This window comes from Drosophila santomea, chromosome 3R (assembly GCF_016746245.2).
Source record: "Drosophila santomea strain STO CAGO 1482 chromosome 3R, Prin_Dsan_1.1, whole genome shotgun sequence".
In the NCBI taxonomy this organism is placed as follows: domain Eukaryota; kingdom Metazoa; phylum Arthropoda; class Insecta; order Diptera; family Drosophilidae; genus Drosophila; species Drosophila santomea.
This window is the reverse complement of record NC_053019.2, coordinates 2,010,077-2,029,264: the sequence shown is the minus strand read 5'-3', so window position 1 is coordinate 2,029,264 and position 19,188 is coordinate 2,010,077. Positions and strand designations below refer to the sequence as shown.

The 19,188-nt window shown below is 46.3% G+C and overlaps 7 protein-coding genes across 11 annotated transcripts; 4 read left to right on the top strand and 3 right to left on the bottom strand.

Moving 5' to 3' along the window:
• Positions 1 to 682: 682 nt before the first annotated feature.
• On the bottom strand, positions 683 to 11,446 carry LOC120450950 (biotin--protein ligase). 5 transcript variants are annotated; one of them, XM_039634232.2, is made up of 12 exons: positions 10,964 to 11,440; positions 10,562 to 10,899; positions 9,916 to 9,928; positions 8,701 to 9,695; positions 8,489 to 8,637; positions 6,693 to 6,849; positions 6,427 to 6,630; positions 6,174 to 6,359; positions 5,966 to 6,115; positions 5,759 to 5,902; positions 1,185 to 1,516; positions 683 to 1,116 (listed from the first exon to the last, which is right to left on the bottom strand). In XM_039634232.2, the coding sequence occupies exons 1-12, from the start codon at positions 11,103 to 11,105 to the stop codon at positions 939 to 941; spliced, it is 2,988 nt and encodes a 995-aa protein (XP_039490166.1). In that variant the 5' UTR covers positions 11,106 to 11,440; the 3' UTR covers positions 683 to 938. The 5 variants fall into 5 exon arrangements, with proteins under 5 accessions (XP_039490166.1, XP_039490164.1, XP_039490167.1 ...); XM_039634230.1 differs by having other exon boundaries at positions 685 to 1,116; positions 9,772 to 9,928; positions 10,964 to 11,438; XM_039634233.1 differs by having other exon boundaries at positions 685 to 1,116; positions 6,693 to 6,831; positions 10,964 to 11,438.
• LOC120450951 (kinase suppressor of Ras 1) lies at positions 1,838 to 5,564 on the top strand. The gene has a single exon (XM_039634236.2). It carries the CDS (start codon positions 2,115 to 2,117, stop codon positions 5,022 to 5,024), a length of 2,910 nt encoding a protein of 969 aa, XP_039490170.1. The 5' UTR covers positions 1,838 to 2,114; the 3' UTR covers positions 5,025 to 5,564.
• A 281-nt stretch (positions 11,447 to 11,727) lies between the features above and the next one.
• LOC120451037 lies at positions 11,728 to 11,977 on the top strand. The gene has a single exon (XM_039634364.2). It carries the CDS (start codon positions 11,861 to 11,863, stop codon positions 11,975 to 11,977), a length of 117 nt encoding a protein of 38 aa, XP_039490298.1. The 5' UTR covers positions 11,728 to 11,860.
• A 51-nt stretch (positions 11,978 to 12,028) lies between these two features.
• On the top strand, positions 12,029 to 13,633 carry LOC120451032 (histone deacetylase 3). Its single transcript, XM_039634360.2, has 3 exons — positions 12,029 to 12,186; positions 12,244 to 12,332; positions 12,414 to 13,633. The coding sequence occupies exons 1-3, from the start codon at positions 12,029 to 12,031 to the stop codon at positions 13,481 to 13,483; spliced, it is 1,317 nt and encodes a 438-aa protein (XP_039490294.1). The 3' UTR covers positions 13,484 to 13,633.
• Positions 13,634 to 13,641: 8 nt separating this feature from the next.
• LOC120451035 (SWI/SNF-related matrix-associated actin-dependent regulator of chromatin subfamily B member 1) lies at positions 13,642 to 15,496 on the bottom strand. Its single transcript, XM_039634362.2, has 2 exons — positions 15,099 to 15,496; positions 13,642 to 14,575 (listed from the first exon to the last, which is right to left on the bottom strand). Exons 1-2 carry the CDS (start codon positions 15,368 to 15,370, stop codon positions 13,735 to 13,737), a joined length of 1,113 nt encoding a protein of 370 aa, XP_039490296.1. The 5' UTR covers positions 15,371 to 15,496; the 3' UTR covers positions 13,642 to 13,734.
• A 357-nt stretch (positions 15,497 to 15,853) lies between these two features.
• Positions 15,854 to 17,041, top strand: LOC120451036 (39S ribosomal protein L44, mitochondrial). The gene is made up of 2 exons (XM_039634363.1): positions 15,854 to 16,013; positions 16,066 to 17,041. The coding sequence occupies exons 1-2, from the start codon at positions 15,947 to 15,949 to the stop codon at positions 16,962 to 16,964; spliced, it is 966 nt and encodes a 321-aa protein (XP_039490297.1). The 5' UTR covers positions 15,854 to 15,946; the 3' UTR covers positions 16,965 to 17,041.
• On the bottom strand, positions 16,962 to 18,709 carry LOC120451033 (polymerase delta-interacting protein 2). Its single transcript, XM_039634361.2, has 4 exons — positions 18,370 to 18,709; positions 17,896 to 18,316; positions 17,495 to 17,836; positions 16,962 to 17,439 (listed from the first exon to the last, which is right to left on the bottom strand). The coding sequence occupies exons 1-4, from the start codon at positions 18,477 to 18,479 to the stop codon at positions 17,086 to 17,088; spliced, it is 1,227 nt and encodes a 408-aa protein (XP_039490295.1). The 5' UTR covers positions 18,480 to 18,709; the 3' UTR covers positions 16,962 to 17,085.
• Positions 18,710 to 19,188: the final 479 nt, after the last annotated feature.

The following is a 19,188-nucleotide window of genomic DNA, read 5'->3' as shown; positions in this document are numbered from 1 at the left end:
AGTTTTCAACACTGACAGTTTTTGGCGGTTTGTGGGCGTTCGAGTGGGCGTGGCAAAAAGTTTTTTTGCAAATCGATAGAAATTTACAAGACTTATACAAAAATGAAAAAATATCAAAACATTTTTCAAAAGTGTGGGCGTAGCAGTTTTGGGCGGTTTTCGGGCGTCAGAGTGGGCGAGGCAACATGAATCGAAAAACTTGCGCTGCTTCTATGTCCTGGGAGTCTGTATGCTTAATCTCAACTTTCTAGCTTTTGTAGTTCCTGAGATCTCGACGTTCATACGGACAGACAGACAGACAGACAGACGGACGGACAGACGGACATGGCCAGATCGACTTGGCTATTGATCCTGATCAAGAATATATATACTTTATATCGGTCGGAAACGCTTCCTTCTGCCTGTTACATACTTTTCAACGAATCTAGTATACCCTTTTACTCTACGAGTAACGGGTATAATAAAATCTCATTCTAAAACTAGGATTACGTTGATTATAAACATTTATATATTTCATTCGAAAATATGAACAAAATGTTAAAGTGCAGTGCTCTCAGGTCCGCAATGATCTAATACATATTTATTAAATACAATTTTCAAAAACACCCACATGCAGAGGAATCGAGGAATACCATTGAAACAATGGTAACGAACATCTTACGATTAGTTTACGAAGCAATTTCAAAACACTGCACAGTGCACTGTGGTATAGGGAGCAAACATATGTATCTATAATTATTAATAATTGAAGACTTCCATTAACATATAATTCTCTTTGGCAGTATTAAATTTAGTGGAATACATATTATTTTTAAAGTTTTCCTCAATTCAAGCAAGAGCACTAAGTGAAGTATAATAAGAATGTACAAGTTGCTGAAGGGTCAATTACACTAGGGAATTCGGGGAAAAATATATGTTTTCATATCTGGTTCATTTCACTATTGGTACTTGGGTATAATTAATCCCTTCAACATGTCAAAACTGTTTCCATCGGGTTGCACAATTTCTATGGTACCAGATGGTAATTTCACCTTCAAAAATCCAAAGTCATCAATTCCCACAATTTCGGCTTCTTGTTCTTGATCGTTTTTTAGGTTAATTCTTATGGATTGCCCGCTGTATATAAAAATAATTTCAGAAATATAAAATGCGAATAAACTATTATTAAATAAAGCTTGTTCTACCTGTGTAACCAGAGCGAATAGTATAAGTCATAAAAACTATCAAAGTCTCCGATTTGTACTTCTAACAGAAGTCTTTCGATTTCATTGAATATCATGGCAATAAGTATCTCATACTTAAGAATAGGTAACTTTTTGTTCGGGACGCGGGCATTATATTCTCTTATCAAGTCATTGATGCAAACTGTTGGTTTTGAATTGTCCAAATTAATTCCACTTCCGATATTGACGATGGCCTGGGATCCTTGAAGTGTGGTATTAATGACCAGACCGCCTATTTTCTGATTTCCATTTGCATATATGTCATTCGGCCACTTTAAAGAAATATCCAGCACCTGAAGGTAGTTTAAAAAAATTAAATTTTACTCGCCGTTCTTAGTAGTATCATATACCTATCTCTACGAATAAAATACAAATTTTAATTTAATTTCTTACTTCGACTAATAAAATAAAAATGTTACAAAAATATCTGGCTAATTTGAACATTTTACAAATCGAATATACATATATATATAACTATATACACACGAAGACATACTATAATTAAAATGAAACCATAATTATATTCTATGATAAGTTTCTTTAATACTGTGGAGTGCCCCTAACGTATTTTTTCGGAAAAGTGTTTTTAGTACATTTTAATGCGCCGAGCTAAGAAGTTCTCCAGGGTACGGTTACACTTATCTTGATGCGCTACTTGGGTGTAGAGAAATTTCAACAACAGTCGAGGAAATTGTAAAAATTGTCGTCTTTTCGCATTTTCTGAGCCGTCTCGAGTTGCGGGCGTAAGTGTGCGAAAGCCGGAGCAGGGAACGTCAAGGTCGCTTGAAGAGGGCAACAATGCGGGGCGGAGTCCCAGCAACTGTTTCCATCGTATCGTCGAGTCCCCGAGGGGACGTCTGAAAAAATCAATCGGGCTCCACTCTGCCGCGAATGAGCAGGATGAGCAGCAACAACAATGCCCCCGCATCAGCCCCAGACACCGGATCCACCAACGCCAACGATACCATCTCTGGTTCGCTGTCCGTGGACAGCAATCTGGTTATCATTCAGGACATGATTGATCTCTCGGCTAACCATCTGGAGGGCCTGCGAACTCAGTGCGCGATCAGCTCCACGCTGACGCAGCAGGAGATTCGTTGCCTGGAGTCTAAGCTAGTTCGTTACTTCTCCGAGCTGCTGCTGGCGAAGATGCGGCTAAACGAGCGCATCCCAGCCAATGGGCTTGTGCCCCACGCAACGGGCAACGAACTGAGGCAATGGCTTCGCGTAGTGGGCCTTAGCCAGGAGACTCTTACCGCCTGTCTTGCTCGCCTGAACACTCTGGAGCAAAGCCTGCGTCTCAGCGACGATGAAATCCGTCAGATTCTGGCCGGCAGCCCCAGCCAGCGAGAGGAGGAGGAACTGCGACGTCTGACCAGGGCCATGCAGAACTTAAGAAAGTGCATGGAGTCGCTGGAGAGCGGCACTGCGGCCACCAACAACGATCCAGAGCAGTGGCACTGGGACTCCTGGGACAGGCCCATCCACATTCACCGCGGCAGTGTTGGAAACATTGGACTGGGTCACAATTCAACCGCCTCCCCGAGAACCCATCATCGCCAGCATGGTATCAAGGGAAAGAATTCCACTCTGACCAACTCCACTACCTCCAAAAGTGGCCGACAATCGCCCTTAGCGATGGAAGAGCTGAACAGCACACAGGGTTCCCAGTTGACCTTAACCCTCACGCCCTCGCCCCCTAACTCGCCCTTCACGCCTTCCAGTGGGCTAAGCAGCAGTCTTAACGGAACACCGCAGAGGGGTCGTGGTACCCCGCCACCAGCAAGAAAGCACCAGACCTTGCTGAGCCAGAGCCACGTGCAAGTGGACGGGGAGCAATTAACCCGCAACCGTTTGCCTACTGATCCCAGCCCCGATAGTCACAGCTCAACCAGCTCGGACATCTTTGTGGACGCAAATACTAATGCCACCACCGGAGGAAGTTCCTCAAACGTGCTTATGGTGCCGTGCTCCCCGGGCGTGGGTCACGTGGGCATGGGTCATGCCATTAAGCATCGTTTCACCAAGGCTTTGGGCTTCATGGCCAGTTGCACACTATGCCAGAAGCAGGTGTTCCACCGCTGGATGAAGTGCACCGACTGCAAGTACATCTGCCACAAGTCATGCGCCCCACACGTGCCGCCTTCTTGTGGACTTCCACGAGAATATGTAGACGAGTTTCGGCACATAAAAGAACAGGGCGGATACGCCAGTCTGCCGCATGTGCACGGCGCGGCGAAAGGATCACCTTTGGTAAAGAAGAGCACTTTGGGTAAGCCATTGCATCAACAGCACGGCGACAGCAGTTCGCCGAGTTCCAGCTGCACGAGTTCCACCCCAAGCAGTCCGGCGCTGTTCCAGCAAAGGGAGCGCGAACTGGATCAGGCTGGCAGCAGCTCTAGCGCCAATCTGTTACCTACACCTTCGCTTGGCAAGCACCAGCCGAGTCAATTCAACTTTCCAAACGTGACGGTGACAAGAAGTGGCGGAGGCGGTGGTGTGTCGCTCATCTCGAATGAACCAGTGGCAGACCAATTTCCCACGGCGCCTGTAACAGCCAATGGAGGGCTGGATAGTCTGGTAAGCAGCTCTAATGGGCACATGAGCTCCCTCATCGGTAGCCAAACTTCAAACGCTTCTAGTGCTGCCACCTTGACGGGCAGTCTGGTGAATAGCACAACCACAACCAGCACCAGCAGTTTCTTTCCGCGGAAATTAAGCACAGCCGGTGTGGATAAGAGGACGCCTTTCACCAGCGAGTACACGGACACGCACAAGTCAAATGACAGCGACAAAACAGTCTCCTTGTCTGGAAGTGCGAGCACGGATTCGGACCGGACACCCGTTCGGGTGGATTCAACAGAAGACGGAGACTCGGGACACTGGCGTCAGAACTCTATCTCACTCAAGGAATGGGACATCCCGTATGGTGATCTGCTTCTGCTCGAGCGGATAGGGCAAGGACGCTTTGGAACCGTGCATCGAGCCCTGTGGCACGGAGATGTCGCGGTAAAGCTGCTCAACGAGGACTATCTGCAAGACGAACACATGCTAGAGACCTTTCGCAGCGAAGTAGCCAACTTCAAAAACACTCGACACGAGAATCTGGTGCTGTTCATGGGAGCCTGCATGAACCCACCATATTTGGCCATTGTGACTTCCTTGTGCAAGGGCAACACCTTGTATACTTATATTCACCAGCGCCGGGAGAAGTTTGCCATGAACCGAACTCTCCTCATTGCTCAGCAAATCGCCCAGGGTATGGGCTACCTGCACGCGAGGGAGATCATTCACAAGGATTTACGCACCAAGAATATCTTTATTGAGAACGGCAAGGTAATTATCACGGACTTTGGACTGTTCAGCTCAACCAAGCTGCTCTACTGTGATATGGGCCTAGGGGTGCCCCACAACTGGTTGTGCTACCTGGCGCCGGAGCTTATCCGAGCATTGCAGCCGGAAAAGCCGCGTGGAGAGTGTTTGGAGTTTACCCCATACTCCGATGTATACTCTTTTGGAACAGTTTGGTACGAGCTGATTTGCGGCGAGTTTACGTTCAAGGATCAGCCGGCGGAATCGATCATCTGGCAGGTGGGCCGTGGGATGAAGCAGTCGCTGGCCAACCTGCAGTCTGGACGGGATGTCAAAGACTTGCTGATGCTGTGCTGGACATACGAGAAAGAGCACCGACCACAATTCGCACGTCTGCTGTCATTGCTGGAGCATCTTCCCAAGAAGCGTCTGGCGCGCAGTCCCTCCCACCCTGTCAACCTTTCCCGATCCGCCGAGTCTGTGTTCTGAGGGAGCTGCAGCCTGGTCACATTCACTGTGTAGTACAATTTTGACCTACCAACTAAGCTAACTCGCTTTGTTCCCACTCTTCACAAACTCTCCCAAGCGAAGTTCTATGAAACCGAGCGAAGATTGTAAATACCTAAACTTAACTAACAAATTATAGCAATCGGTTTTAAAACTACTTATGTAGTATAGGGAGCACTTCAGTTGCAGTTGTTAGCAAAGAAAACAAAGGAAAATCAAATGATAAATCGAAAAAGACAAACCTTTTAAGTGTTTAAGAGCAAAGCCAAACTGAGAAGGCATGGACATATATATACAAACAAACAAGCACTGTGGCAAATATAAACAAATGTAAATGTTAATCAGGTGAGCAATTTGTAAATTGTTAATTATGTGTAAGTGAAACTCTATATATATGTACATGTATATACATCAATGTATATGACGGATTAGTGTTTAACTAAAAATATATTGTGAATTATGTATGGTCAAGTGTATATAGTAAATGGACTTTAAATGCGAAATCAAGAAAATGTCAAATAAAATTATAAAACTTAACAATCCTTGTGCACTTTGTTGGAAGATTTTCAGATCTGAGGCACTTTGTTGGAAGATTTACAGATCTGAGGCTTGTCTCATTGGGCTTTATTATCCACATACGGATAATCGAAACAATCCGCTCAGCTTAAGGTCAATTATGCTTCATTTAAAATTACAAATTTACAATCTTAACTCACCCCGTACTGTTCATGACCCCGGAGGGAGTTGACAATCGCCGTTCCGATTAGGTGTTGCAACAGCGGCATACGAGAACCTAAAGCGGAGTCCATGGCCAGGTGCAGCTGCAGCGAGAACATGGCGCAGCCCGGGGGACTAAGCCACTGAAAAGCGCAAAGGGATCATATCAACAAGAACTGAAGTCTGGCGACTTCTAGAATATTTACTTGATTATTTCTACGACCCACCCCAGAGGTCTGTTGCACGGGAAGCACAGCCAGACCGTTAATGAGCTCCAGGTTGTTTATGAGATGCATGGAGCTGCTTACTACCGGTGCATAGATGACCAGTCGTCCAATTTGTTCCGTTTTGAGTTTCTTTAAAATGAGAGAACTTTATTAGATTGAATTCTTCAATTGACTAGATTGCGCGCACATCAAAGTAATCAACGGTGGAGAAGTCCTCCGGACAGGAATGTATAAGTATGGGCAGTACATTGTTGTTGGCAATTGGAGGCTTATCGTCCTTGCCACAGAATTTCATCGTCAGATTTGGTGTTGCTATTACGTTGTCAGATCCGCTGCAGCGCAGACGCAGCTTTTCCAGAAGCTCAAACTTAGCCTGGAAAATAAAACAATAGAAAGGGTGTTCGATTCTGATAACAAAACAAGTAAAAAGACGAACTAACCTCGTACCGACCTAGAAAATATGCGTGCTTGTAGACCACTCCAGACTGCGGCTGGTCGGCACCCTCTCCACCGCGAACCTGCATATCCAAATACTTTCCCAAGAGATCCGCAAATATCTCAAGGCGAGTTCGGTCGTTTTGCTTCAGAATGAAGTGCATAGTCTCATCTGATTCAAATTCGCTGGGATTCATTTCCAAATGAACCTATTTATTGCAAAGGAACGGCGTGTTTTAATTCAAGTATTTACATACTTACTTACACTTACTTGGGAGAAGACAGCTTGTCCGCCGCTCTGCAGGTTCTTGGCCAATATCAAGCTAGGCGTATTCCAGGTTTCCTCGGTTCCCAGCACCTGGACATCCAAATTGTGGTTGTGACCGGCCAGATCCTTCAGTTCCATGGACCTTGGACATACTAAAGCTCTGAGCAGCGTTTCGTGGTTTGATTTTGTGTTTTTTTCGATTTTGTTTGTTTTTATTTTGGTTAATGGTAGGTAGGATTATAATAGTGATAGCACACACATATAGAAGCACACGCAGTAATTTATGGATATAGACAGGCAGGAAAAGAATCGATCACGCAGACCGCAAAGGAAACGTAGTAGGAAGATGAAAAAGTTTGAAATGACAAATGTATATAACACATTTGATCAATTAAATTACATAAAATATAATTTTACATGAATGGTACATTCAACCATTTAAAAGAGGAGGCAAGAGAGATTAGAATATAGATCGGTTAGTTGGTTATGCGTATTAAATACGGAGTTTGGATGAATTATAGTGCACACCGAATCAAAAAAAATTAGGCCATATTTAGAGTAAATAGGAGCAGTTTTAGCATGAAACAATTGAGAAATAAAATGAGAATTGGTTAGAAACGGTGTAGTACAAGTACGATTAATTAGAAAATGTTGGATCACACTAATGTTCTGCCATGCCTTTTTTGGCTTACAAGCGCCATTTAGAAAAAGTAATATAACGAGTATAACTCAAACAAGAAGGGAAGCTAGCTTCGGCAAGCCGAAACTCATAAACCCTTGCAGTAGTTATATGTTCAGAAAAACAACTGATTAATATCGAATGAGAACTCTTAAAAATCCCGACTGTTTCTATGGCAGCTCAATAGTATTTATAATACGAATATACTCAAAGGAATATTATTTATTATAATTAGCTTGTGTATTATTGGATTTATTATATCCGTTACTCGTAGAGTAAAAGGGTATACTAGATTCGTTGAAAAGTATGTAACAGGCAGAAGGAAGCGTTTCCGACCATATAAAGTATATATATTCTTGATCAGGATCAATAGCCAGATCCGTCTGTCTGTCTGTCTATCGGTCCGTATGAACGCTGAGATCTCAGAAACTACAAAAGCTAGAAAGTTTAGATTAGGCATACAGACTCCAGAGACATAGACGCAGCGCAAGTTTGTCGATTCATGTTTCCAACGCCCACAAACCGCCAAAAACTGTCAGAGTTGAAGACACTCCTTCGCACTTCCACTAGCTGAGTAACGGGTATCAGATAGTCGGGGAACTCGACTATAGCGTTCTCTCTTGTTTGTATATTATTCCAGTCATTTAATATAGAGGTCAGTCCATTTCTACATAATATAAGAACTACCTGAGATAGAAATAATTGTTTCAGGAAAGTTTCCGGCAGTCAGCTATTGAACTGAGAGGTTAGTTTGCATAGAACCGGAAAGGCGGCCAGAGGGACTTGGCTAAACGTACCCGATTGTTGGAATTGTTCAAGAATATATATAATTTATATGGTCGCAAATTCATTATCTACTGCGCTGCCAGCTTCCGACTGGAATGTATAAATCAACTGCAAGGGTTATAAAAAGTAGCGTCTAATAATTTTACCGGCCGCATGTGCAATAAGCTACTTGATTTGGTCTTTCGGTTGTATATAACATGCAATATTTCGGTTTCAAGTGCACTGATTCTCAGTTATTGGGTTTTGCATTATTTAATAGATCGGCAAACTTAGTAATAGTTCTTGGACACTGTCAGTATGCTGCATCTCAGTGTAAGCAGCAATAGTTACTCACGGTTTGCGGGAGTGCGACTTGGCTGACTCCTCGCTATCCGTCGAGAAGTGTTTCTTGACCGGCGAAGGGTGGTAGCAAAAGATGTGGTGCATCATCTTGACCCGCTGCCATTTGTCATAGGAAAACTGGACCAATTCGTGCTCTCGTACCTGCGGAAAATTATAAAAAAAGTTTGCGCACTTAAGGATATTTTGAACAGAAAAGAGTTCTACCTCCGCTGTGCGATAGTTGGGGAGTACAAAGTGCAGTATATCCGAACACAGGCTTAACAGCTTGCCACCCTGCAGAAAGTAGTCCACCAATATCTGCCCGATTCCGGGTGCCACCGATCCGCATACGACCAGCAATGCAGTTTGTTCCATCCAATATTTTTGAGCCACTTGCTGAGGCATCAGAGGATAGATGGTGTACACATTGCACTCCAGTAGCTGCTGAATAGTGGCCAATGTAGATTCCCGGGAACTTGCACTGTCCGAGTAAACCAAAACATTCAGTGGCTTGGCATCCTGCAAGCTATCCTTGTTGCGTTGCAGCACAGGACGCAAAGGAGCAGCTCTAGATGACAGAGGAGAATTTAAGGTCTTTACCGCCTCAAAAGATTTCCTGGGCTTTGTTAGCTGATCTGATATCTTAGCAGGCTCATCAAATTTACTTAGTATAGGTGGCTTAGTTAGGGTTGGAGGCTTAAAGGGCGAAACCTGCACGCCCTCTATCTTTTGCTGCTGTGCTGCCGCTAGCTTCTGTAGATCACTTGGCTTCGATTCACCCTTGGTTGGCGTTAATCTCGAGTCGTCCTTGCCTGTGATTGGCTTTTCCCCGCTCTTAACAGGAGTGGGTTTGTCATCGCCTTTAGTAGGAGGAGGTTTTGTAGGCGGTCCCTTGGCCTCAGGTTTAAGGCAAGCTTCTGCCATCCTTGCCGGAGACAGATATGCCTTGTTGGTGGGCTCCACCACAGCCACAGCCTTGGCCACGACCTCCGAAGTCGGGTGATGAACATGTGTTATGGGATCAGATTTCGTTCTTCCCTCAGAGCGATTCCTTTGGTACTCAAACTCGGTGGCCTGGTGCGCCAGCACACCTACGGCTCGCAAGTCCTCCATGTGCTTCTTCCAGCCATCCTTGTCCAGACCGACGCTTATGCGAGACTGCCGCTTCAGATGCTTGGCCAGCAACTCAAAGGGCTGCGGATCTCCTTCCCTTTGCACCGCTAGAAGGGAGAAACAATAAATCAGTGTGATTTCAGGTGAAGTCAAATCCTTAAAACAATTTCAGGTGCAGCTTACACTCAATCCGCAAAAGTGGCAGCTGATCGTTAATGCATAAGTTATTTCGCAAGAAAGTCGTTATCAAAAGCTGTGTGAAGTGCTCGACGTCTGTCTCGATGAGCACCGCCAGGTGGGAGTCTATTTTCCATGCAATTAGCTTACCGTAATCTTCCAGCTGATTTATGAGTCCCCGACATGCAAGAAGAAGAAAGGACACACGAAAGGATACCCTTGGTTAGCAGACATATGTATGGCGCCAGCGCCCTATCGATTCAAATATGTACATCCTAATAAGATTGGCGCACGCACCAACGTCCGCACTGCGGCGTCACAGAAAATTTGATTGTCCTTAAGTTGAAAAGTAAAAAATCACTATCTGGTCCTTTTATGGAGTTACGAAGTGGGTTAACTTAAATTACGAAAACCTCTTAGTAGCATTCTTAAAATACTTTCGAGTTTTTTGTTATTCGAAATCCCCCTTATTAATGAGTTACAAATTAGTTAAAAGTGCATTAAAAAGCTACCCTTAAATGTATATGAATCAAAAGCAACAACAAAATATTTATAACTTAAATTTGCTCAAGACGGACTGCTTCTATTGATTGAATTGGGAATGTACCGAATTCGTACTTTACTTTAGTTGTCTAACGTAACAAGATTACCGTAAAAGGATGGTCAAAAATGTTGATTCTAAGAATCAGTACAATATAATTTGAACTCATTTCGAAAATTGTGTCCTTAAAAAGTGTAAATCCTACAAATATATCACAAAGTGACAGTAATAGGGTTAAGTAAAGTAAGTACTTACCCGTATTGCTATTGTGTCCTCGGAGCTGGGCCGTTGTAGTGGCTCTATGTGAGCCTCAAGAAGCAGCTGCATCCGTCCCTCGTCAGGCGCAGAAAGCGAGACCCGTTGCCTGCGTGGGACGTCCGCCTCCGTGGGCGTGGACACGGGCGTAATGGTGTCGGGGGCATAGGAAAAGGGCAGCAGACTGGGTGCCGGCGGGAAGCTGATCCAAGGCGTGATGTGCAGCGTTTGCCGCGGACGCAGGCAGCAGCCCCGCTGGTTGGCGTGCAGCCATAGGATGTCCGTGACCTTGGCCGCGTTCCGGTTGCCGCACAGCTCGGAGCTGGCCAGGGCGGGATCTGCGGAAGAGGGGCCCGCCTTTATATATAAGCGTGACCGCCTTCAAGTGACACCGCCACTTACCGAACCCGTCATCGCTGCCAGCTTGGAGGGTATAGAAGGCGATGCTCGAGGGATGCGCGAGGTGCTCGGCGATCTTGGAGCAGGCCTTCTGAATGCGCCAGGACTGCAGGACGGTAGCACTCACGTAATACAGAGTCAACATCGCAGATTTCTTGAGGGTTCAGCTTTCTCCGTGGACTTAAAGTTTTTTGAAGACTATTTGCGCCAGGGCACAAGTGTCATTTTGATTGGAACCAAAATCAATGGCGGTTTCGTAATTTGCTTCGATTTTGCTCGCCTGGCGGATTTATCGGTTGCTAAGGCCCAAAGAAGCGCTTCCTGTTTCGCCGTTTTCAGCCAGTTGACACAGTTTCTTTATTCCTTTGCACACTGGCTTTTATTGTTGATTACTGCATTCCACTCCAACTGGATGAAGGTTATCCATTAATGTTTCCGATAAGAAGAGCGCGACAGGCGGCCACAGTGCTGCCGGCCAGGCGGTTTTCGGTCACGTCTAGCGGGTTTTTCTGGTTGGATTGAGTTCTTCTATTCATTCCATTTAAATGCAAGCAATTAAAATGTTAATTTATAACTATGATTATCAAATTGCACACACTATGCCTTCGGTAAAGGTATATTTGCATCAACGAAACCATGAAACAAAACAAATTAGTTGGGAGACAAAATATTTTGTGGGTTTCGATATTTTGCTTACCAAGCTAGGGATGCTTTCGTGTCGTAAGTGCGCGTTGTTTATGCCCGTTTTGACATCACTAACTGTGGGTATTTTTAGTAAATTATCGACAAACGCCTATTCAAGCTGTCTTCAATTAGCAATAAGTTTGCAAATTGATTTCCCGCGCTTAAATAAAGGTATATAAGTGGATTTTATGTGGGTCCAGTGACCACGGAGGCGGCATGCTGTTGGGCGAATACGACACAACCCGGCGACTCCTTTTCATTGTGGCCGTTCTGCTGATAGTCCTGTATGCGAAGACGTACTTGCTGCCCGGCGAGGATTTGGTCGACAACTAGGGGATTACGGTGTCCCTACAGGATCCTATCCCATTAAAAAAGGTTAGCGCGATGACGGACCGGAGGGTTTCATACTTCTACAACGCGGACGTGGGCAACTTCCACTATGGAGCGGGGCATCCAATGAAGCCGCAACGCCTGGCGGTCACTCACAGCCTAGTGATGAACTACGGACTGCACAAGAAAATGAAGATCTACAGGCCGTACAAGTAGGTTTGTCAGAGAGGTGTATTCTTTAATATATCCTAATTCATAATCCTTTGCAGAGCCAGTGCGCAGGACATGCTCCGCTTCCACAGCGACGAGTACATCGCCTACCTACAGCAAGTGACTCCACAAAACATCCAGTGCAATTGTAAGTAGAAGAGACACACGCCTCATTTGAACGCAGCATACAATTACATGTACAATACCCGGGTTATTTTCTCTCCTTCAGCGGTGGCCTACACCAAGTACCTGGCGCACTTCAGCGTAGGCGAGGACTGTCCCGTGTTCGATGGCCTTTTCGACTTCTGTGCAATGTACACAGGTGCCTCGCTGGAGGGAGCCCAAAAGCTAAACCACAACCACAGCGACATATGCATAAACTGGTCAGGCGGACTGCATCACGCCAAGAAGTTCGAGGCAAGTGGGTTCTGCTACGTAAATGACATTGTCATCGGCATTCTGGAGCTGCTGAAGTACCATCCCCGGGTGCTTTACATCGACATCGATGTTCATCATGGCGACGGGGTGCAGGAGGCCTTCTACCTTACGGACCGAGTAATGACAGCCTCGTTTCACAAATATGGAAACTACTTTTTCCCTGGCACGGGAGACATGTACGAGATAGGCGCCGAATCGGGACGATACTACAGCGTGAATGTCCCGCTAAAGGAGGGCATTGATGACCAGAGCTATTTCCAGGTGTTTAAACCAATCATATCGGCCATTATGGACTTCTACCGGCCCACGGCCATCGTTTTGCAGTGTGGCGCGGATTCTTTAGCAGGAGATCGACTGGGTTGCTTCTCCTTGAGCACCAAGGGACATGGAGAGTGTGTCAAGTTTGTGAAAGAACTAAACGTACCCACATTGGTGGTTGGAGGCGGTGGCTACACATTACGGAACGTGGCCCGCTGCTGGACGCACGAGACCTCACTGCTGGTGGACCAAGACATTGAAAATGATCTGCCTCCCACAGAGTATTACGACTTCTTCGCCCCCGACTTTACACTCCATCCAGAGATTAACTCACGCCAAGATAATGCAAACTCAAAGCAGTATCTGGAACTAATCGTAAAGCATGTATATGAAAACCTTAAGATGTGCCAGCACTCGCCCAGCGTCCAAATGGTGCAGACCCCGCCTGATGTGGACTTGGAGGAGCTGCGCAATAGCCGGGAAGAGGCGAGTGATCCCGACGTTCGAATGTCCGTGGCCGATGAAGACAAGATGGTTGACGCCAAGAACGAGTTCTACGACGGCGATCAAGACCAGGACAAGGCCGATTCGGCAGAGAGTTAGTACTGGATAATGTAGAATAAGAATTCGAGTTTTGTGTAAGCCGTAAAGGGCAGCATGTTATTTTATAACATTGTTGGAAACTACATTGTTGGGCGGACTTTTTTTTTAATTACAACACAAAAGACGAAAATCTTTTCTGGAATTAACATAGAAGACTATTCCTTTTAAAATCGACAGACGCACGTTTATTTAAGATTTATAATGGTCTTAATAGGATTACTTTAGTGACATATTGCTGGATCGGCGGAAGATCACCAACCAGTTGTTGTATTGGCCAGTCGCCGCATTCTGCGGGTATTTCGGTCCTGGTCGCGGATTTTCTTCTCCATTTCGGCGTCGGTAAGCGTCTCTAGAAATGGGGCCCACGCGTCAGCGTCGCTGGGGTTTCGGAAGGGAACATCAATCGTTGACAGAGGGGCCTCGCTGAAGGCGTATGTTCGACAGTGCCATGATAGTTGACCCCTAATGCTGTAGGCAATGGCTGTGACAAACTCTCCTCCCAGTCCCAGTTCTGCACAGAGTTTTATGGCAAACTCCTCTGGGTTGTTGTTCTTCTCGGACATGTCCCACTCGACCTGGTCGACGAGCGAGGTGTTGCCCACGTGAATGTTCAGTTTGACAATCACCCGCTGGTCACAGCTCTCTTCGAGGATAGGGGGATCGTTGGGAAAGGCCTCGATCTGCTGTCGAATGGCCTGTGCAATAGCCGGCACAAAGGGCAGGGGATTGAGGTCCAGGTCGTCGCACAGAACCTCAGCGAACTGCTCCGGAGTAATCATACTCTCGTTCTTGTTCCATGTGAAGGTGTCGCGCAGCTTTTGGCCCTCCAGCTCCATGTCCAGTCGAATGGGCACCAGGCATTCCTTCTGCGCCGCATTCTCCAGGCTGGCCGTGGGATCCGTGTCGTCGAAACACATCGGGAATGTGCGAACCTTCTTAGTGTGCACTCGGTTTCGGTTGATTGGCGTGGCTTGGGGTACTGCGTCTAGGTGGCTGGAGTTGGGCATCGTAGGCACATACTGTGGCTGCTTCTTCGACTTGCTCTCCCGCGGCACAGGCGTATCGGAGGTGTTCACGGAGACAGCGCGATATCTGGGCCGGAGTTTCATGGTTAGTTAAAACAACTATAAGCAAATTGGCTGATTGGCACTACAGACAGGGAAAGGGAAGGCTTTATGACAAGCATACAAACCATGCTTATTTAAAAATTGTTGTCAATTGCCTGAATGTCACAATGACATTTTTCAATATTTAAAAAAATTGAGGAGTGTCTCCACTTTAGAATTTTGGGTGGTTTTACAACTACGTTAACTCTCATTAGGAATATTAAAAAAAAAAAAAAGAATCTGCCGCGAATTATGTAGATATTATGAAAGGATTCAATTGTTACCATTGCCACTAAATGCTACTGCAGTCCACTTAGTCTTAGGTGTTTTCTATGGTATGCATGTATTGTAGTTACATATGCATTTAAAGCGTTTAAAACTTAAAGAGGATTAAAAGTATCAAAATGTGCATCAACATTAAGAAATTACGGACGGGTATAAAGTTAAATGTTATTTAACGAAAGGTTTCTACTTAGTTATTTGGGATATTACTTAGGTAAGACTTTTACTTTTCATCGTTGCCGGCCATAATATCGTCTACCTCCACAGCGCGGAGCAGCGAGACAGAGCTGGCTAGGATGTGGGAACTTAGGCCGGACTCGGCCAGCCGCTTCCGCTCCTCGTTGGATAGGACGATGCGGGTCATGCCCGGGTACTTCTTGTACAAAATGCCTCGGAAGTGGCGCATGTAGTTACCCACTTCTGAGCCCACATAGTAATACTCGCCGCCCTCCTCCAGCTGGAAGGCCACTGGCTTGTCCCCGTACGTCTGTAGGGCCATGTTGGGTATGTTTTCTTTCTTGGGCTCTCAATACGCGGCTTATCAGCAGGATTCCTTGTTAATATTCGACAGCTTAATTTTTCTTGCCGCACACACAAACACAGCCATATACATAAATGGCGTCTATCGCGGAAGTGTTGGAAAACGCGCGGGTGCCACCAACGCAATCCAGTGCTGCCGCCTTCTAGCTACAACAAGTTAGAGGGGCAACCGGAATCATTTTGCATTAAAATTAATTGATTAAATAATAAATTCATGTTTAAAGATACAAGTAATGTATTAATAAGTGCTCATATCTGGATTTGCGAAGCTGGATTCATACTGCACATTCATACTACTATTGTTGTGAATAAAATGATAAACGGTTAATAAAAAGATTAATAAAAGATTGAATTGAATGGGTATCCATTCCATCCATTGAAATAAATAGGTTCATATATTATTACATATATATATATTACATATTTACATAGTTATATAGCTTGCCATCACTGCTACAAAAATCCGTATAACCTTCAACACTGGCTCCCAAACGTGAAAACATATTCGTTAATTATTTTTAAGATCGCTTCAAAGATGTCACTTTTATGCACTGCCGCTGGTCTCCTGGCTCGTGTCAAGCTCTTGGAGGGCTCCACCACTGGTGAGCAATCTGAATTCACTTAATACCAGTCAGTAATCGTGATTTTGGGCAGAGCAAACAAGGCGCCACATCAAGCGATGGGTTTCGCCAACGTTACGTGAACTCGCCCACCGGCAGAAGAAACTAGGACCACAAAAACCAGAACGGCGTGCAGGGTTCGTAGAGTGGAACCAGCGCTCGGAACTTTTTGCCTTCAGCCAGCGTTTGGGCGAATCCTTTAAGGTATCGCAGCTGCAGCGTGCCTTTACAGAGAAATCGTTTGCTCAGCGGGAGGAGGATCGTCGTCGTCAGCTAGGCATTGAAGAGTCTGACCTCCAGATGCCTCACAATAGCGATCTGGTCGAGAAGGGCCAGCACATTGCCCGTGCCTACGTCGAGGCCTTCCTGCAGCACCAGCTCCCGAAGGTCCCTAATGACGGACTCCACGCGATCACCAGTTTTCTACTTAGCACCGAAACTCTTGCCCACGTCTCCTCTCACCTGGGCACTAAGGATCTGATTCAGTCCACGGTATACCCACCCTCGGCCGAAAGTCTGGCCAAATCTTTATATGCAGTTATTGGCGCCCTAGCGAGTTCCAGTGGAATTGAGAAGGCTTTTCTTTTTGTACGTGATTTTATCTGCACGCAGCTGAATCAAAGGGACCTTTTGGAGGTGTGGACTCCCCAGAATCCAATCCAGCTTCTGGAAAACATCTGTCACGAGCGAAAGCTGGGCGAAGCGGAGCCCCGCCTGCTTGCAGACTGCGGAAAGAACACGGTTCTAGGAGCCTACCAAGTAGGCATTTACGCCAATCGCCAGCTGCTGGGAAAGGGATTCGGCGAGGATCTAAAAACAGCCACAGAGACTGCGGCAATCGACGCTCTACAGAGCTTCTTTGACACCCGCGACAACCGAAGACCCTTTGACTTTTCAATTCATCTAAAACCCAAGAACGTGCGACTTGGCTGAGAAACGAAATGGACTCTGCGTCCTTGTTGAATATTGTAATTTGCACTAAACACATGTACGCATGCATTGTCAGAAAAGATTGCGTTTTGAAATCATTTAACTACGGGTCAACAATTGCCTCTTAATCGCTATCACCGCGCTTCTTATCATGGGCACTGGGCGTGGCCGGTGTGGGCGGACCCAGGTCGTCCGGTTTGCTCTCCAGTGAGAAGGGCGGAATCTTGCAATCGAAGGAGTAGCCATCCTCGCGCTCCAGCCGGAAGGTGCCCCACATATGGCCGCTGGGCGCCTGCAGGCTCACATGGCTGCTGTACTGGAAGGCGGGCAGCCGGGGGCTCAGAATGGGCTCCTGGCCCACCACGCCCCTTCCACGCACCGTCTCCAGGGTCCCGGACAATGAGAAAATGCGCCAGTGTCGCTCGCGCAGCTGCACGCTCATCTCGCCCAGGTTTTCCAACCGGATGCAGTAGCGCCACTGGAAAGGTATTTTATTACGTTATAATAAACAAAGGCTTTACTTAATAACGCACCCAGTAGACCGAACTAGCAGGTGTCTCGCGGCAACCCATGTAAAAGGGAATCACGGTAATACGGACGTTCTCCGTGGTCTCTTTGTGCACATCGCTCATGTCCAGCCAGGGATGGTTCTTCTCCTGCCAAGCCTTCAGCGTGTCCTGGGCCACGAATGGCGGGTCCGCCTCCGGAGCGTGTGTAAGAAACTTGTCGAACAGTTCGTGCTGCAGCGGACTCTTCTCGCTGGAGCTATAAGGCATAATGTCCTCGTGGGCCACGTAGTCCAGCCCGGGGATAGCGTACAGGCTGCGATTGGAGTCCTGGTTGCCCAGAAAGGTGACCGCCTCGGTCTGGGCGCGCTGCAAAATACAAAATGCCTACTTAGTAAACGAAGGAAGCAAGGCTCGGTTCACCTTACAATGTACGGACAGTCGCGGGTGTCTATGAGCACCTGATAAAAGGTTTGCACCTTGCCCTTGACCTCCTTTGGATCCACTTGGGAGGCAGTTCCCACGTTGTTGGTGCCTTCGGCGGCGTTTGTCTGGAAGGCGGCCGAGGTGGGGGCATCGCCGCTCTGGGCGGTAGCAGCCGTCGGGGCAGCGGAGGTGTTGGCCTTCACGCGAAGCGAAGCCTCTTTGGTGCGGTGCTGCTGCGTCGAATTGGCGCTCGCAGTCGTGGTCGCGCTGATCTTGCCGGGATTGTGCAGATCCCGGTCGTAAACGCGCGCTGTCCAGGGGAATAGTATAACGCCGCGGTAGCCGAAGATGCGGTGCAGGAACAGTTGGCCCGTCTCGTACCGGTCGTCGCGTGCCTCCACTAGACGACCCACCTCAGCAAGTCTGTACATATGACGTGTTATGCAATTTTCAGGAAGATTCAGGACCCCACTCACTTAGTCGGATACACCGCCTGCTTCTTGACGCCACGCCACAGCAGGATACCCACCCGGTGGTGCAGGCGACATCCTTGGTCCCACTTGAACACTTGCACCAGCAGGCTCATCACGGCGCATCCAAAGTTCGCTTGGAATTCCGGGGAGCACCTCTTCGATTTCGGCGCGGTAGATGCGCGGTTTATGCAACTATCTGCGGCTTCTTCTAGCGATCGATTCTCAGCTTCGGTTCGCTCTTACAGGGCACATGTGCTTCTTAATTTTGTAGCCGTCTCTAAAATCCCAACATTGTTATGAAAATTTTGATGTTGTTTTCGGCACTGAAAAAAAACACTACGCGATTGCGCCGAGTCGCCGATAATCACATTCAATTATCGATAACCGTTTAGAAGCAAATCTCGGAATGGATATTTCAATTTGAAAATATTTAGTTATAAAATCTAGATATAAAACAAGAGAGCACTAATGCTGGTGATAAAGAAAATAAAAATATATGTATGTACATACCTTATGGGGGCGGAAACGCTTTCTTCAGAGCGTTAAATACTTTTAAACGAATCTAGTATACCCTTTTTTCTCCACGACTAAGCTAGCCGTTCAGCGCAATAAATAGCCTATTTTAAAGGATAATTTTATTTCTTATCTAAATCATTTTAAAATTAAATTAAAGGATAATGAAAGAAATAAGTGACAAATTTTTTGTTTTTATAATAAATGTAAGGCATTAAAAAATGGTTATGAGGTTGGTAAAATCCTTACCGAAGTAAACGCTAAGAAAACACTTATATTTCAGTTTAGTAAGTTACATACATTAAAAAT

Excerpts from the sequence above, each read along its gene's own strand:
- LOC120451036 (XM_039634363.1), top strand. The coding sequence starts at position 15,947 with ATGTCACTTTTATGCACTGCCGCTGGTCTCCTGGCTCGTGTCAAGCTC. Across the intron at positions 16,014-16,065 it reads CTTGGAGGGCTCCACCACTG|AGCAAACAAGGCGCCACATC; the intron begins GTGAGCAATCTG and ends GATTTTGGGCAG.
- LOC120451035 (XM_039634362.2), bottom strand. The coding sequence starts at position 15,370 with ATGGCCCTACAGACGTACGGGGACAAGCCAGTGGCCTTCCAGCTGGAG. Across the intron at positions 14,576-15,098 it reads ATGGCCGGCAACGATGAAAA|ATATCGCGCTGTCTCCGTGA; the intron begins GTAAAAGTCTTA and ends ACTCCGGCCCAG.
- LOC120450950 (XM_039634230.1), bottom strand. The coding sequence starts at position 11,105 with ATGTTGACTCTGTATTACGTGAGTGCTACCGTCCTGCAGTCCTGGCGC. Across the intron at positions 9,696-9,771 it reads GCCACTTTTGCGGATTGAGT|CGGTGCAAAGGGAAGGAGAT; the intron begins GTAAGCTGCACC and ends TCTCCCTTCTAG. Across the intron at positions 6,631-6,692 it reads GACAAGCTGTCTTCTCCCAA|GTTCATTTGGAAATGAATCC; the intron begins GTAAGTGTAAGT and ends TGCAATAAATAG.
- LOC120451032 (XM_039634360.2), top strand. The coding sequence starts at position 12,029 with ATGACGGACCGGAGGGTTTCATACTTCTACAACGCGGACGTGGGCAAC. Across the intron at positions 12,187-12,243 it reads AAGATCTACAGGCCGTACAA|AGCCAGTGCGCAGGACATGC; the intron begins GTAGGTTTGTCA and ends AATCCTTTGCAG. Across the intron at positions 12,333-12,413 it reads ACAAAACATCCAGTGCAATT|CGGTGGCCTACACCAAGTAC; the intron begins GTAAGTAGAAGA and ends TCTCTCCTTCAG.
- LOC120451037 (XM_039634364.2), top strand. The coding sequence starts at position 11,861 with ATGCTGTTGGGCGAATACGACACAACCCGGCGACTCCTTTTCATTGTG.
- LOC120450951 (XM_039634236.2), top strand. The coding sequence starts at position 2,115 with ATGAGCAGGATGAGCAGCAACAACAATGCCCCCGCATCAGCCCCAGAC.
- LOC120451033 (XM_039634361.2), bottom strand. The coding sequence starts at position 18,479 with ATGAGCCTGCTGGTGCAAGTGTTCAAGTGGGACCAAGGATGTCGCCTG. Across the intron at positions 18,317-18,369 it reads CAGGCGGTGTATCCGACTAA|ACTTGCTGAGGTGGGTCGTC; the intron begins GTGAGTGGGGTC and ends TCATATGTACAG. Across the intron at positions 17,440-17,494 it reads CTGCTAGTTCGGTCTACTGG|TGGCGCTACTGCATCCGGTT; the intron begins GTGCGTTATTAA and ends ATACCTTTCCAG.